At 36.9% G+C, this 18,537-nt stretch overlaps 1 protein-coding gene across 1 annotated transcript in view; it reads left to right on the top strand.

Annotated features, from left to right (window-relative positions):
- FHL5 (four and a half LIM domains 5) overlaps positions 1–3,724 on the top strand; it is a gene marked incomplete at both ends in the record, with an annotated part of 13,557 nt that extends 9,833 nt beyond the window's left edge. Inside the window, 1 exon segment of the mRNA XM_080806908.1 lies at positions 3,533–3,724. Within this exon segment, the coding sequence (XP_080663034.1) occupies positions 3,533–3,724 (192 nt within the window).
- Between the last annotated feature and the right edge of the window lie 14,813 nt (positions 3,725–18,537).

The raw sequence follows: 18,537 nt of genomic DNA, 5'->3' as shown, positions 1-18,537 counted from the left end.
ACTCATCTCCATCCCTCTGCTCTGTTACGTTCCCAGCCCTTGCACTGGATTCCGTGTGCAATCCCAGACTATCGGGCTCCAAACTTGGGCTCTTCACCACTCCACTCTCCTTCCTCTATACATCTCACATGTCCTACAGTCAGGGGAATGAGCCACTGTCACTCACTACCAGTTTTAGTTAGAAAATGGGACTTCCAGAAATGCATCAGTACTGGGAGCTCATAAATCTCCTTGGTGGAATCTGCAATTACAGCCCAATGCATGCAGTTGATTTATACTAGAACACTTTTCTTAACTAGCCAGAAAAAGGAGGGGGGACTTCCATGAGGAAATGAGAAAATTAAACAAATCAAATGAGGTTTAAAAACTTTCTGCGTACTCAGATGGCTAATACTGACCCGCAAAGAGCCTGTGTGGGCCCTGAACTTGGAAAGTTTCAATTCTGATCCATCACAGATTCATGTAGCTAAGTGACATTTTTCTGTTGGGTTGTTTCCTAGTAATCACTGAGCCCAGGTCTTTGAGGTTCAGAGAGAAAAAACACATTGTCCTGCATGTAATATAAGAAAGCCTTAAGAATCACAGAGTTGACCCAAAAGTAATCCAAATATGGGACTATGTAGTTAATTCAGAATAATCAGCTTTTTTATAATTATAATAATCTTCTTTTGGCTCTGATGAGAGACACCTGAGACAATAATGTCTTCAAAAACTTCCAACTCACTTCACTATTTTTTATCTGAATATATATTTTTACTTATATTTTATCACTATATTATTATTTTATATTATTATTAATTATATTATTAATTATATCGATAATATTAATATCATTACTATTTAAAATATTATTAACATTTTATATTATTTATATTATTATATTATTATTTATATTTTATTTTATTTTTATCTGAATATATATCTGAATATATATATACATATATATATTATGCTTTGTATATATTGCTTGTATATATGCTTTGTAGTAGTGTTTCTTTAAAATTGAGCTCTTTGAATTAACGTTCCACAGGGAATTCTTATGCTGCCATATATTTATCTTTTGAAAGTTGCACATTCATGCCAACAATATGTCAATCTAAGAAACTATGTTAGGATGTTTTCAAAATACTTTTTTATATTAACTAAATCTATCTATGAGTCTCAGGTGTGATTTTTTTTTTAAATCTCATCAGAATAAATTTGATTCATTTGAACAAATTCAAGGTAGAACTGTAATTTTTTTCTCCCCTAAGATAGGATCAACCTTTCAAATTTTCTGGGATAAGTGAAGCAGCTTGATGTAGTGGGAGTAAAAGAACTTGGCCTTGCCTATGCCCCCTGACTACTATGTGACCATGGGTAAAGAACTCACCAGCATGGAGGTCTTCATTTGCAAATACGGAGTTGAACAGGATCACATCTTCACTTTCTGCCATTTCTGTTTATTTTGAGTAAAAGGAGTTTCAGATGTTATTTCTTCAGAAAAGAATGCTAGTGTTCCTGGTTATGGTCTTTACAAAAGATAAATTCAGACTGAATTTGGGGAAGTTAAGAGCACAGGTTCTGAAGCCAGATGGCCTAGGACTGAATTCCAGATCTGCTACATACCAAATGGCTGATTTGGGCAAGTGGTTGAACCTCTCTGTTCATGAATTTTTGTCTGCAAAGCAGAGTTGATGATAATATCTACTCATGAAGGTAAGATGAGAGCTATGTGATGCAGATATGTGAAGGGCTTAGGATAGTGATGGACTCATTTTCAAGTGCTCAACAAATGCTAGCTTTTATTCTACTGAACTTTCAGTAATAAATGAAGTCAAATAAAACAAGGGCCAGAGACGGGTTTCCTGGGGGACTTTCCTACTACAATGACCCTCATGACCTAATGGAGGAAATTTATTCAAAATTGAAACAATTTATAAGCATCTGACATGTTGAATCTGCCTCTTTTAAATTCCTGCTACCAGATGCTTCTATTTCTCTCTTCTTTGTAAAATTCTGGAGGAATTGTTTTTATATTTACCACTTATATGGGCTTACTAATAAAATCAAGAAAAACTCATGAGCATCAAAATGCAAGATATGTAATAATTAGTTTTATGAACAGAGATGATTCATGCATATATAGAACATGATTCTTGCAGTCAGCTTATTAATGTTTTGAATAACACTCAGGGAATTAATTGGTTCATTATTGATTTACTCTTATTAGCAAGTAATGATGATAGCATCATAAATAAGCAAGCTATAAATTTATTCAAAGAAATTAAAGAAATTTGATGTGCATTTACTTATAAACTAATAAATTTCATGTAAAGACATCAAATAATATTTCTAGTATGGAAATAAGTGTTCATTATCATATTTAAATAGTATCATTATATTATATATCCATATTTATATTATATTTTATAAATTTATATATTATATATTATATATAAATTTATAAATTACCCTATATTTATATTATATTATATATATATATATCTGTATTTAAGGAGAGTTTATCTGAAATAGAATGCTTATTCATGTTTTTTGCTTCCCCAAATGGAATATTTGGAAATTACATGTGAATCAACCCACGAACCATGTTAGCCACACTCTGTGAGTAATAAGCAAATCACGGGAGGTTTGTAACACTATGATCACTTGGAAAAAAACTTGGCAAATAAATAAAGACCCAAGGCATCCCAAACCATTCCCAACCGCTACACCTTTTCTCCCTTTCAACTCCTCAGAGTCAGTCCCTTAAACTGTAGCGTGGATCCATATTAGGGATATGGAAAGAGATTGTCACTGAAGACTCAGATTCTATTCCCTTTCTTGGAAACGTTACGGTTCAGGCGAAGCCCAGGTGGAAGTTGTAGAGGCTGACAAGGCACCTCTTAGAGACAAATTACTGGATAGCATGGCTTCAGTGGCCCAAGTGATCAGACTCACAGATCTTTATTGCAAGCTGGGGCTGATGTTGTCTCTGGGCAAGGCAATCAGGTCATCATGTTAGGCTAGTTACATGATGGTTTGGATGAAATCTTCCACTGGGGACTTTTGGAAATCGTGTCCCAAACCACAGTATGACCATGGAAATTTATCTTACGTAAAACTAAACATAGAAATAGAGGAAAGAAAACTCAAAGTCATTAAAACATCAGACACCAGGCTAGGAAGTATACATTTATTTTATTGTACCTTAATTTTGCTTTAAGAAAACAGGGTCATGAAGAGAGAAAAAAAGATAGTCACACCCAGATATCTCTTACTTTGAAATCTGTCCCCCCTCTCTTAAGTGATCTTTATGTGTTTCCCAAGATACCTGCTTTATACATTCAGATTCTATCTACTTTTGTAGATTATGGAAAAAATTAGGAATCAGGCTGGGTCTCATCAGGAAATTGCCTAGGGTGACATTCCCAAATGGACACAGGGGCATGGAAGGCAGCATAGTTGCCTCTATGCAGTCTTCTTGCTCATTGCTGTTCTCTACAGTTCCTAGGAAAGTACCGGATGGAATCCTTAATCTATTCATTGGAAGAATATTTTTTCCCCCAATTCCTTTACAGGTCTCAGAGGTGCCAAGTTTATCTGCTTTCAAGACCGCCAGTGGCACAGTGAATGCTTTAACTGTGGGAAGTGCTCAGTCTCCTTGGTGGGGGAAGGCTTCCTGACCCAGAACAAGGAAATCTTCTGCCGCAAATGTGGCTCTGGATTGGATACTGACATCTAGAGGGAGACAGCCTTTCCTCACCTGAAATCCACCTTGCTTTTGTTCTCACTAAATCCAGACGTTGCTTGAAGTAGTATTTCTGACTTATGTTTCAGCAAATTTTAATGTAGAGTTTATAGCAGAAGGATTTTTGCACACGCACACTGATTGAACTGTATCATAAGAGCTCAGAAAAAGCAGTCGAACAGGAATGAACATATCCTAACTCACAAAGGCGTCTCTCCTTGCAAAATACTGCACTCTGCTGTTAAAAACATAGGAAAATATCTCCTTATTATAATCAAACACATGACCTATACCTAGAAGTATGGATGTTATTACCGGAGACTGGTGTTTTCAAAACTGCAGAGTAAAAAAGGAAATTAAGAGATTAAATTGACAGGCACATGGGAAGCTAATGTTTGCATTGCTAGCTAGCTAGTTATATATAAAGTGATAGACTGGCTATTGTTGGTAGAAGAACAAAACTGATCAGAAAAACTGATCAGTAATCATCCTATTTGAGAATTCTGTCCCTTTATCATTCTTTTATTCACACATACGGACTTGGAGCTGCAAAACAAAACTGCAATTTGCCCTCCTCTACGCTGCTTCCAGAGCTGGCTGGTCCCATGTTTAACAAATGGAAATGAGAATTTGGACACTGTGGCTCTCATACTCTGCATGGTTATAAAGGGGTCCTCTCTACCTGGGGATAGTTAAAGCCTAGGTTTCAACACATGTTGCACCAAATGCATTTTCAAAGCCCACATGATTTTTCTAAATACTTAACAGATTCCATGAAAGAGTAGTCTGTTCTCTCAAATGAGCTAACTGGGGTAATCATTGTCCCCAAAGGCAAACCTTTAAAGTAAATAGATCATTAAGTCATCACTTGTGGAAATGAGTTTTAGGAAAGGGATTGAGCGATGGAACATGACTTTCATTCAGATATCTACAGGCATAATAGAATGCATAATTACCTCTGAGCTTCATGCATTTTGCCTTCTAAAATTACACAGATGATTAATGAGAAGACATGAAAGTGGGCTTTGACGGAATTTAGTAATAATAAGAAGTGAGAAAAAATAATTCACTGCTGATAATTCTGGACCTGCAAAGCAATACCATAGAGCAATGTGGGCTGTAGATGAGCCCTCCCCACTGTTGCACCACACCTGTGCCACCCACCTCACCCCATGCCAATCATGTCCCAAGAGTACCAATCTCCTGCCTGGCCCACAGGTGCACTCCCAGCCCTGAGCAGCCATTCTACAAATAAGTCAGTGTTCATTGGTCACAACAGAAGAAACAGCCTTAATGAAAAGTCTATCACCATATGTGTGTCTTTCTGCCAGACATCAACTAATGATCACCCTACCTAGCTGCAATATTTTCCACATTATGAGGGACAAATGGAAAGCAACCTCTTTTCTCCATGGTCAATTACTGTCTTTGTTATAGTGTCACTTAGCTGGAGTAGAGGGAGGTCAGAAGAAATACACGCAGACGTAACATTTTTATAAGTGTCTACTTTCAGATTACTGCCTAGCACTAAAGGTTCTGATTGAAACCTAATTATATGATGTAGCTGATTACAGTGATTAAAATAGTATCACAGGAGATGCAATTAAAATTGTTATGGAAACACAATTTTTGAAATAGTTCAAAATGCAAGGACGTTTGGAGATGCTAACAATTTAGAGTTGCTAATAAAAGGTCAGGCTACAAAGGCTGTTTGAAAGATATAACTGTCTTTTTTTGTGTACGTGTAGTAACAACACCAAGATAACATTTCACATTCACAGTGTAAGACGTAGGTAAAACCGTCAATATTTTTCCTGCATTGTTTGAAATTGCACGTATAGAACTAAACACACCAATTGTTCTATGATCCCGAACATAATAAACATAATAGCGCATTTTATATTTAGAAAACCAAGCCCTTTTAAAAGGTCTGGATAAATATATAATATGTAACATTGTCTCAGTTAACCAATTATAGAAAAACATGTAAAATTTGATGTTTTCTAAGTTTAACAGTGAGTAATGTTTAAGCATTTTGCTTTGTGTATGGGCAAGTATGCACATGGTCAGGTTTGCATTCTATCTGTACAATTAAAATTCACAGAATCATTTCTGAGATAGAGATTCTTTTCTCCTTTGATACATATACTTAAGTATATATATTTTCACATATAAATAATTCCCTATTTAGAATTTAGCTTCATTATCAGATATGTATTGTACCATGCACAGAGTTGGAGTTCAAACTGCTGTGGTTCTGGGGTGGTGGGAGATCAGGGTATGGAAATGCGAGATTGCCAGATACAGAGATCTTCCCTAGAGCTGAAAAACGGTGCCACTGTGGACGTAATATACATATGCAAAACTATGAAGAAAGAAGACCTCATTAGACTGCCATACACACAAAGATACAAGGAAAACTCCTATATCGTATACTGTAATTGATTTTGGGTCGGTAAAGAGAAAAGCTCTCTAACTGACCTATCCAGAGATGGAATAGACCGCCTCAGGAAGCAGTGGGCACCCAGTGATTCAAGGAGTGACATCTGCACGGGCAGGAAAGCAGTTAGAAGCCAATCCTGTGTGCTAATAACAACCAGATGGCTTGGAAGTAGCAGGGAGACTGTGCCAAAGAGCAAGAAGAAATGAGAGAGCTAAAAAGAGAAAAGGTCAGATGAAGACAGAATATTAATTCTGGGGATAAAAGCTCTATATGTGATGTAACAGAGACTAGAAAGTGACTAACTGCTCTTCAAGAGAGGAGAAAAGCATTATGCCTGTGTTTGAGGAACATTATGCTAATGATTCTGTATGGCCTAGAACTGAAGAGGGCAGGATTTCAAAGGCTAAGTCTCTTAATGCAGTAACACATTCGGTGAGTGGCTGCAGAAAAGAAAGAAGGAGCAATGGGTAATGCAAGCCAGGAGCTATCGATGAGAATACAAGTCAATGAATCAAAATATTTTATGTTAGCATGCTAGGATTAAATATGACAAAGAAAAACGAAGGAAAGAATTTCTGTTTCCATAATAATAGGTAGGGTACCCAAGGTTTCAATTTTCACTTAACAAGATCATAAACATGTTATATTAGAACAGTCCAGATTCATTGGTTAAGTGAAGTATGACAGAGTACCATCATGGATTCAAAATGTACACAGTCACTATAACTTTAAAAGGAACATTAAGAAAAGAAAGAACATTAAGTTATACATCGGAATGAAAGATTGGCCAACCATTGTGAAAATGCATAACGCTGTCACAAATGGTGTTGGTTAAAAATTGTTGCAAAATATAGAACCACAAATAAAAAATAAAACCTAATCACATATCCCTGATATTAGTGACACCAGTTTTGAATTTAAGAAAAAAGGTATTTTTTAATCTACTTGGTATACTGATAATCATATTTTAAATAAGAAAATGATTGTTAGAGTATGTTTCAGATATATTTAAGTGAGCACATAAATTATTCTCAAATAATTTAGATAGGTATTTACTATTGTAATAATATAGTTTTTACCTATTTTACAAATTGTCATTTTCAGAAGTTTCTTATGCTGAATAAATTTGCATAGTACTTACTCATTCCTCAATTGTTTTTAGAGATTCATTTTTTACATTAACTGTGTTAATATGGAATAGCTTTGTTGTATTTCTACTTCTAGTACATAAGGTAGCATGATGACTTTTACCTTCTTGTCCCATCCATTTTTACAACACCTAAATTAACTACATGTTCAGATACCATTTCAGAGTATTAATATAAAAACAGCATAACTGAATTCCATCTGACCCAAATAACACGTCTGTGATCTTTCCTACAGTGATCAAATTTTTTATATATTCTAAGCTAGGAATTATTTTATTTCTAATTATCATTTCTGTGATCCTAAAAAAATATCTTATCAGAAAAGGCCTATTTTAATTTGATTACCCTGTTTTAACTTAGATAACTGTAGCTAGTTTCTTATTATTTTTATATTGGAGGAATTACTGGAATTCTTAGTGATTTTAAAGCTCATGGGTACACAAAGGGTATAAAAATACTCATTTGAAGGGTATTAAAAAAAGCACCCGATGTTTATAGCAGCATTGTCTACAATACCCAAATTATGGAAAGAGCCCAAATGTCCATCACCTGATGAATGCATAAAGAGATGTGGTATGTGTGTATGTATATATATAATGAAATATTATTTGACCATAAAAAAGAATGAAATTTTACCATTTGCAAAGACATGGATGGAGCTAGAGAGTATTATGCTAAGTGTAATAAGTCAGTCAAAGAAAGAAAAATACCATATGATTTCACTCATTCATGGAATTTAAGAAACAAAACAAATGAACATGGTGCGGGGGAGGGGGGGGAAGAGAGGCAAACCAAGAAACAAACTCTTAACTATAAAGAACAAACTAAGGGTTACTGGAGGGAAGGTGGGCAGGGGGATGGGTTAAATAGGTGATGGGAATTAAGGAGAGCATTTGTGATGACCACTGGGTGTCGTATGTAAGTGATGAATCGCTGAATCCTACACATGAAACAAATATTACATTGTATGCTAACTAACTGGAATTTAAATCAAAATTTGGAAAAGAAAAAAAATAATAAAGCTCTTGGGTACAGAAAACAGACTGGTTGTTGCCAGAAACGGGGAGTGAGGGAGGGTAAAATTGGTGAATGGGGTCAAAAGGTACAAACTTCCAGTTACAAAATAAGTTATGGGGATGTCATGTACAACATAGTGACTATAGTTAATAATACTGTACTGCATATTTGAACGCTGAGAGTCGATCTTAAAAGTCTCATCACAAGAAAAAAAATTGTAACTAGTATGATGACTTGGGGTGATCATTTTGCAATACATACAAATTCTGAATCATTAGGTTACACACCTGAAGCTAATATAAGGTTATATGTCAATTATACCTCAAAATAAATCAAAGTGATTTTAAACTTTTATTTATTTTATCTAAAGAGAACTTTGTGTCTGTAACCCAAGGCTTTAAAAAACTAGCTAATTCACACTATAAGCATTAGTTAGTTTCTCTTCAGAGTTATGTTATAGATTATGAGTTCATTTAATGTCCAGGTGTGTCCCACAGAGAAACATTTGGAAAAACATCTCTTACCAAAAATTTCTAACTCATTTTTGAAAATCACATGGCTTTGAAATATAATGAAATTTGAATGGGTAACTCAAAAATCTTTATGCCTTGGAATAGTGTTTCTTCAACAAAAGAGTCAGAATGTCACTAGAAGTTATAATTGCTAAGATAGTACTTTTATCCTGAACCTCTCCCCAAGAAGTGTCAGACCTTTAGATCTCTATTACTCAACCAGAAACATTTTAAGAGTCAGCTGGGGGTAAATGTAAAGAACTGTTAAGGTCCAGGGGTGCCTGGGTGGCTCAGTGGGTTAAAGCCTCTGCCTTCGGCTCAGGTCATGATTCCAGGGTCCCGGGATCGAGCCCCACATCGGGCTCTCTGTTCAGCAGGAAGCCTGCTCCCTCCTCTCTCTGTGCCTGGCTCTCTGCCTACTTGTGAGCTCTGTCTGTCAAGTAAATAAAATCTTAAAACAAAACAACAAAAAACCTGTAAAGGTCCTATAAAGAGGAACCCTTTTTAGGGACAGGTGAAGATCTATCAAAACTTGGGAAAATATATCAGAAGATCGATTTGACCTTACCACTTTTCAGAAATTACTGTATCTGGATTTTTTATGCCAACGTAACAAAGGGACACCAAGGAGCAAGGATACCAAGCATCTTCACTTAATCCACTCAGAGAAATCAGAAATGAGTCCATCCACTGAGATATCTGTATGGCTTCCCAGATGGCACTAAATATGCATCATCAAGAGAGAATTAGAGAAGTTCTTTTCCAGAATTCTGACCATTCTGAATTTTCCTGAATGATCAGCTTTAGGACCAGCTACCTCGTTGAATGTGAAGGTGGGAAAGAGATTTCACAAACTGGGACCCAGAAAGGAGGGAAAAGCAGCAACAGATCCATGCTCAAGTTTGAGTCTATATAAAAGAAATAATAGGATATGTGTGTATCTGGAATGACTGGATTGTATATCTCTGTGGTTGAAAAGGAAACAGCTCACTGTGATAGAATTATGGCCCATGTCACAGAGGAGCAGAGAGTATTTGGGTCAAATATTTTCCCATGAATGGTAATAAATTTATGGAGTGGATGTCCATAAAGGGTTCTCTGAACAAGAAACAGTAATGAGCTCAACAGACATCCATTCAATGACTCAAACAGTGACATTAAATGCTATTCTCATCACACACAAAAACAAAAATCAAGTTTGATATTTATGGAAGTCCACATACTGAATCCCAAAGGCTTATTCTTTCTTTATACAACTGACAGCCTATCTCTGGTTTGTCTCTACAGCATCACGTATGGAGCCGTTTATATGAGAACCCCAATCCAAGCCCTCAAACAGGAAATGAATGAGGAAGTATAGATAAAGGGCAAATGGAGAAAAAAGACTGGTGTAAAAATTGACATTCCTGAAAAAAAACAAATTAATTAAATTTTTAAAATTTTTTTCCTGTATAATAAAAAATTTCCAAAACCACAAGGCATCCGCAGTAAACTAACTAACTAGACTAAAAAAAAACTGCAATAAAATTTTGTACTTGTGAACTACAGTATGATATCTGTCTCCTCCCAGCAAGGGAAAGTACTCTTTCAGATGTCACCAATGGTTATGCAGTTACCAAAGTCGGTGCTCTTCAGTGTTCTCTGCTGTTGTGAGGTATTTGTGATTGTAGGCCTCTCCCTGTTCTTTCAAAATCTGATTGTAATAATCACTTCACTATGTGTGTGTATGACAAATGACCATGATGTACATCTTAAATATGTACAATTTTTATTTTAAAAAATAAAATAATTTCAAAAACTTTAAAAAAAACACACAAATGCTCGGAGGCAGTCCCGTCAGTAGATACTCATAGCAGTCTTAAAAACATATTAAATATTAAATAAATATTAAATATTAATATAAAAATTAAATATTAAATATTTTCCTTACATTTATGAGATATTTTTCATGCTCAATACACTTGTCATATTACTTTCATACATTGCTGGGGAGAGAAAAATACTTCTCAGGACAATTTGGCAATGCATATAAAAGAGTCTTTAATTGTTTTCATCAGCTTCGAGCAAGATAGTCTAATACCTGAGAACTTATACTGGGGAAGTCACTGAAGAGCCACACAAATATTTTTATGCTAGAATGTTTATTGCAGTGCTGTTAAAATAGCCTCTGACAAGAAACCAACCTAAAGGTCCAAATAAAAGGGAACTTCTATATGTGTATATTTATGTATAATTATATATATTTTTTTTCCTTTTTTTAACTTTATTTTTTTTCAGTGTTCCAAGATTCATTTTTTATACACCACACCCAGTGTTCCATGCAATACGTGCCCTCCCTAATACCCACCACCAGGCTCACCCAACCCCCCACCCTGCTCCCCTCCGAAATCCTCAGTTTGTTTCTCAGAGTCCACAGTCTCTCATGGTTCATCTCCCCTTCCAATTTCCCCCAACTCACTTAATTATATATATTTAATTATATATAATTATATATATTATGTGGATATACACACACACACACATAAATATAACAAAAGCAAAAAACTATGATACCTAACTGCAATGAAATACTTTTAAAATAGCCATTAAAACAAAACTTTAAAGGACACCTTTGTGGCTCTCTTGGTTATGCCTCTGACTCTTGATTTCAGCTCAGGTCATGATCATGAGATCAAGCCCCTCACCATGCTCCACGGGCAGTAGTGAGTCTGCTGGAGATTCTCCCTCCCTCTCCCTTCATCACACTCTAAATAAATAAATAAATAAATAAATAAAATTCTTTTTAAAAAAAGGCTTAACTTAAGACTGCCTAATGACATGGAAATATGTTCATGATGTAAGGTTAAGTGAAAACAGAATGTTATGAAATAACATGTATGATATGATCCAATGTCACTATTTACATGTGAAGAAAAGTCTGCAAAGAAGTACAATAAAATTTTAACATTAGCAACAACAAAAAAATTTCTTCCAATGGTATCCATGATACCAGTCTCCCCTAAGTCCCCTAAAACTTTGTACGTGATTCATCTATTTCTTTTTTTAAGATTTATTTTGTTTCATTTTAGATTTTTAATATAATGTTTCACTAGGATTTTTTAAGAATTCTATAAAATAAAAATAAAGTGATCATCTATTCCTTACAAACAGATATTTCTAAATATCCTCTCCTCAAGGTTCTTGCTCTACATTTTCTATGTGAATGAGCTTCTCTAGTTACATGATTTCAACTGCCTTTTCTGCATAGCTGTGTCCCAAACTTACATCCTCTGCCTCAAGTTCTGAGGTACAGTCTCAGATTTTCACAGCCTTCTGGACAAATGCAACTCAGTGTTGTGCAAACAGTTCCCTGCAACTCTATCACCTTTCCTGCAAACTCCACTTATCTTCCTATGTCCTGCATCTTAATTAACACATTATCCAGAGAAAGCCTTTATAATTTATGATTTGGACATATGAAGAGACACTTAACACCATTAGTCATTAGGAAAAACACAAATTAAAACCACAAGATACCACTGCACACAGACTAGAATGACCATGATACATAAGTCAGTAACAAGCACCGTTGAGATGTAAAGAAACAGGAATCCTCATACACGGCTGGCAAGTATGTAAAATGGTGCAGCCACTTGGGAAAATATTTTGGCAGCTTCTCAAAAAGTTAAATATAAAGCTACCATAAAACCCAGCAATTCTACTTCTAGGTATCTATCCAAGAGATGTGGAAACATATGTTCACACAAATGTTCACAGCATCATTATTCATAATAGCCGAAAAGTGGAACAACTCAAATACTCAAATGATGAGCAGATCAGCAAAACATAGAAGAGGCATTGACTGGAATATTATTTCATTATCAAAAGGAATGAAGTTCAGGTACATGGATGAACTTTGAAAACATTATGCTAAGTCAAGGAAGCCAGAAAAAAAAGGCCACAGATTGTATGATTCTAGCTATATATAATATCCAGAAAAGGCACAGCTATAGACAGAGAGTAGACGGGAGTAAGAATGGGAATTAATTCTAAGTGGGAATGAGAGACCTTTATTGAGGGGGACGAACATATTCTAAAACTCATTTATGGTGATGGTTGCACCACTTGGTAAAATTAGTAAAATCACTCTATTACGTATTAAAATGAGTGAATTGTATGATATGTAAAATATATCAACAAGGCTGTTTTTTTATCTCTCTTGACTCTTCCTTTCCTCAGTGCCTTACTTCTGAATCCTACAAGAAAAGTTATAACTTTTTAATTTTCCCTTGCAAGCTTTTGTTTTTCCAAAGTACCATTCCTATTAATTTTTCTGTGCCTAGGAGTCTCCTCCTCTCACCTGCCTGTCAAAGTTTTAATCCTCTAAAACCCAGATCAAAGTTACCTCTGACGTAAAATCTTTACTAACATTGATTAGAAAAAATGTGATCATTTGGGCGCTTGGTTGGCTCAGGGGGTTAAAGCCTCCGCCTTCAGCTCAGGTCATGATTCCAGGGTTCTGGGATCGAGCCCTGAATCAGGCTCCCTGCTCAGTGGGAAACCTGCTTCTCCCTCTCCCACTCCCCTTGCTTGTCTTCCCTCTTTCACTGTCTCAAATAAATAAATAAAATCTTTTAAAAAAAAATAAAGAAAGAAAGAAAGAAAGAAAGAAAGAAAGAAAGAAAGAAAGATGTAATCACTATTCTTCAACTTTTTCAATTCTATGAGAACTTTGAACAACTTGATTTAAATTTTAAGTTAGGAATGGGAGGCAATCTAATTAAAAGAAGATGGTCCTTGGAGCCAGAAAAACTGTGTACAGAGCTCAGCTCTGCCATTTCCTCCGTGTGTGACAATCCATAGTTACTGAACTGTCTGGACCTTGGTTTTCCCATTTTTAATTGGGGATCTATAATACGAACTTTAAAAAAAACTGCAATTAATATTAAGGGAAATATACGCAAACTGCTTCACGTCTACTGGCAACATATTTAACTCGGTAATATTTTATTAAATATCAGTTACCTTCACCTACCTTCCTATCCCCCAACCCACCCCTGGATCATGCATTTATTCATCTTTCATAAGCCCAGTGCTTAGCAAAATGTCTGGCACGTGATAGACAACCAACACTTTCTGAACTAAATTCTAGTTGTGAAAATAGTGTTCTTTCTATAACAGTATTCTCTCTATGTTGATTGTCACTCACCATGACTGAATATGTTAATCCCTTTCCCTACTCGCCTTGATCATGTTCTAAGGGAGTGGCCCATTAAGAAGCAGCTGGATTGAAAATCAGCAACTGCAATTTCAGGCGTCCGTCTAGAATTTTTCAAGTTGATGTCACCGTTTCCTCTGTCTATAGACGACACATCTGTAGAGTGTGCCTCGCAGCCAGCACTCACATGGCTGTCCTGAGACACTTACTTTCCAGGTGTTCTGGAGAAGAACTGGCTGTTTCTGAAGCTTTCCTCGAGGACCTCAAAAGTCGATTTTGCCTACCCCACATAGCTTTACATGAAGCCAGACCATCCCATGCCTCCTGACTCTGGACAAGAGTTGGACAGATGTGTCCAACAAGTTTTGTATCATGTACTCACAGTTAGAAAGGTAATTGCACTTACTTTGCTTAAACCACCAAATGCATTCTCTGCATCTCTCAAAAGTGCAGAGGATTCTACTTTAACCTATTACTGAGTATGTGTAGCTTTGGGCATGTTCAGTTCTCTCACCACAGGCATGGGCTGCCCCAGCCCTCCCAGGGTCCAGCCTTGCTCCCCTTTTCTTGACAGTTTCACCTCTCCTGTTTCGGTGTTTTCTTTCTCTTAATGTGCATAAATTCCCTCCAGACTTAGACTGCGACTATTCACAGAGTTATTTTGGGTGGAATTCCAGAAAATAAACATCTAGGCCCTCTTTGGATCTGTTACCGCCTGTTCCTTAACCAGTGCGCACGCTTCTGCTGCCTGATGCTTCTATATTCAGAAGCATTTTTGTGTGTAGCTCCTAAGGGTGGGATAATAGAGGTCAGCAGTCAGCAAATATTCAGAGATGGGCTCTGAGATTTGGGAAAATAAAACACTCACGGGATTGAAACTGTAGTCTAATTCTCATTCTTGGGTTTCTCATGAAATCTCTCTTTATCCCTGTATCAGAAGTATGTTTCCAGATACGGAAATGAAGTCTTTCCCAGTGGGTGAGCAGAATAATATCAAATGATATTTATCAATATCAAATAATATCAAATATACAATGATTCTGATTCCCAAATTTTTAAAAAATCCTATGATTTGTGGTTCATTTTCTAATGTGGGGTCATTGTTGAAAAAATCTCAGCTAATTATCTTGTTTTGTGTGAATCTCAAGGTGGGAGCAACTCCCTTTCAAATTCCTCTCTGATGCCAAATGCAAGCAGGTAGGTGTAGACGCCTCTGCGTTGCTTCTTTACTCCCCTCATTACAGACTTGGGGGTGGAGTGTCACCGCACCCCCAGAAATGTGGGAGATGTTGTCTTTGTTTTCCACAACACTCTGAAAAATGACACGTTCAATTATGCCCCTTGTACACTGAGCTTTAAACAGATAAACTGACTGCCTCAACTTGTTACAATATAGGCCGCCCCAACTCTAAAATCTACACTGTCAGCGATGGAAACGATACCCTGGACACACCATGTCTCCTCTCTCTGCAGTGAACCTAGAATCATCACTTCACATCCTTCTCCGATGCCCGTTCCCTGCGGGTGCCAGTCTCCCACTTGTTGGATCTCCTTCTTCTTTGTCCTTTTCACTTCCAGTGGTGCAAGACTTCATCACATCTCACCTGGACTTGCCTCCTACGAAAATATGTTTCCATGGCTCCATGCCTCATTCTTTTGTCTACCCCTCATACTTCCTCCACCAGATACATATTTCTTAAGTAATGCCTGATCATGGTTCCATCTTGCTTAGCAGGCTTCTTGGCTCTCCATTAGACCCCCTCCCAAATCTAGCACCATCCTCTCTCCTAAGGTTTCTCTCCCAGTATTTCTCCCACCCTGGAATACAAATCTTTGTATATTCTATTCACCAGCATGTAGGTACCATCTAGAACAGAGCCTGGCAGAGCAGGTGCTCAAATAAGAATGAAGAAATCTTGCGGTTTAGTCAAATCTTATTACTCATGGCTCCCGAAATAAATAAATTCTAGATTTTTTCCAACTTGATTCCTTTGCTTAAAATAGTCTCCTACCTAGAGAGTTTTCACTACCATCTCCACTTACAGGATTTAATTTCCATTAAAACTTACCTATTATGTAAGTTACAGCTCATAAGTCGACGTCTCCCACTGGAAACATCCTTCTCCTCCTCCATACTTTGTTTATGATAACTTGGGCCTCACATTCATTCTATTTGCTTTGAATTATAGTTAATTCGCCCCTATTAGTTCATGAGAACATCGACTCAAGAATGGGGCAATGTCTTCTTCGGCTTTGTATCCCCCATAATGCTGAATATAAAATAAGCCTAAAGAAAGGTTTGTTGATTATTTAAATTGAACTGAGTCTGGGTACAAGCCACTTCTGAACTTCTTCCTCATAAGAAGTAATTACTGGCACACCTGTAAACAAATAACAATGGTAAAAAATAGTAATGACATTGAACATTAAGTGCTTTGCATGGACTTAATCCCTCCAGCAGCCCTATGAGGCAGGTACGATCATGACCAGGTGGAAACAGGGGAACAGACAGATTAAGCTCTTCAAATTCCCAGAGTTAGCACAAGGGAGATCTCCAACTTTAAATCTGAACTTAGAGTCCATGTTTTTAACCTTGGATACCACTGCCTCCTCCAACATTGGAGAAAAGAGAATTTTTTAAAAGAGCCAAATATAGGGTGCCTGGGTGGCTCAGTGGGTTAAAGCCTCTGCCTTCAGCTCAGGTCATGATCTCAGGGTCCTGGGATCGAGTCCCATTTTGGGCTCTCTGCTCAGTGGGGAGCCTGCTTCTCTTCCTCTCTCTCTGCCTGCCTCTCTGCCTACCTGTGATCTCTTTCTGTCAGATTAAATAAAATCTTAAAAAAAAAAAGAGCCAAATATAGACATATTTGTCTATGCCATAGGGCTATAAGTATTCAACCATTTAGAAATTGAGCATGGAGTAGCCCCTCCCCCACCTTATCTGTGGAGGATACAGGCAAGAGACCCAGTGGATGCCTGAGACCACAGATAATACCGAACCCTATATATACTATGCTTTTTCCTATACAAACATATGTATAGTAAAGTTTAAGTTAAAAATTAGGCCCTGTAAGGCACATGCACCTGAATGTTTATAGCAGCAATGTCCACAACAGCCAAACTATGGAAAGAACTTAGATGTCCATCAACAGATGAATGGATAAAGAAGATGTGGTATATATATACAATGGAATACTATGCAGCCATCAAAAGAAATGAAATCTTGCCATTTGCGACAACGTGGATGGAATGAGAGGGTATTATGCTTAGTGAAATAAGTCATTCAGAGAAAGATAATTATCATATGATCTCCCTGGTATGAGGAAGTGGAGAGGCAATGTGGGGGCTTTGGGGCGTAGGAAAGGAATAAATGAAACAAGATGGGATCGGGAGGGATACAAACCATAAGAGACTCTTAATCTCACAAAGCAAACTGAAGGTTGTGAGGGGAGGGGGGTAGGGAGAGGACAGTTGGGTTATGGACATTGGGGAAGGTATGTGCTAAGGTGAGTGCTGTGAAGTGTGTAAACCTGGCGATTCACAGACCTGTACCCCTGGGGCAAATAATACATTATATGTTAATAAAAAAAAAAAAAAAGCTAGGAAAAAAAATTAGGCCCTGTAAGAAGTTAACAACAATAACTAATAATACAATAGAACAATTGTGACAATATACTGTAATAAAACTTATGGGGATGTGGTCCCTCTCTCAAAATATCTTACTATGTTGAAAGCACCTTTCTTCTCCTGTTGAAGTGAGATGATGAAAAGCCCACAGATTGAGATGAAGCGAGCTGAATGACATAGCATTAGTCTCCTATTGACCTTCTGACAGGTCAGAAGAGGATCATCAGATCACAGCTGATCCCCGGGACACTGAAACTGCAGCAAGCAAAACTGAATTAGGGGGACTACTCTACTTGGATTTCTATTTTATTGAGTGTCCACAATTTTTTTTTTAGCAACATTAAGAGAAATCATAAGACACAATGAATTTTTTTACTTTAAAAAACCAACAGATCAATAAAAATGTGAGAATAGATTGGAAGCACAATTTGTGGAAAACTATTTGTTTTGTTAACATAAAAACATTCCCTTCCAGGAGCAGGAGGCCTGGAAATAGGTTTGTGATAATGTTGAGTCCTAAAATAAAGACATGGTTTATTCTTTGAATTATCCACTAGATGGCAGAAAATTGTTACTGTCCAAAGCAACTTTGCTGGATTAATCCCAGCGCCTCACTTTCAGATTTATGCAAGTGCTTTCCCCTATACTCCTAGCCATGCTGGCCTTTTCAAATATGGCATTTTTTTTTTTTAAGATTTTATTTATTTATTTTTTGACACAGAGAGAGAGAGAGAGAGCACAGAGAGAGAACAGGGAGAGGGAGAAGCAGGCTCCCGCAGAGCAAGAAGCACTACGTGGGTCTCGATCCCAGGCCTCTGGGATCATGACCTGAGCCGAAGGCTGATGCTTAACCAACTGAGCCA

Source organism: Martes martes (genome assembly GCF_963455335.1).
Source record: "Martes martes genome assembly, chromosome: 6".
NCBI classification, from domain to species: domain Eukaryota; kingdom Metazoa; phylum Chordata; class Mammalia; order Carnivora; family Mustelidae; genus Martes; species Martes martes.
Note: the sequence above shows the minus strand (reverse complement) of the source record. Positions and strands in the feature narration are given on the sequence as shown.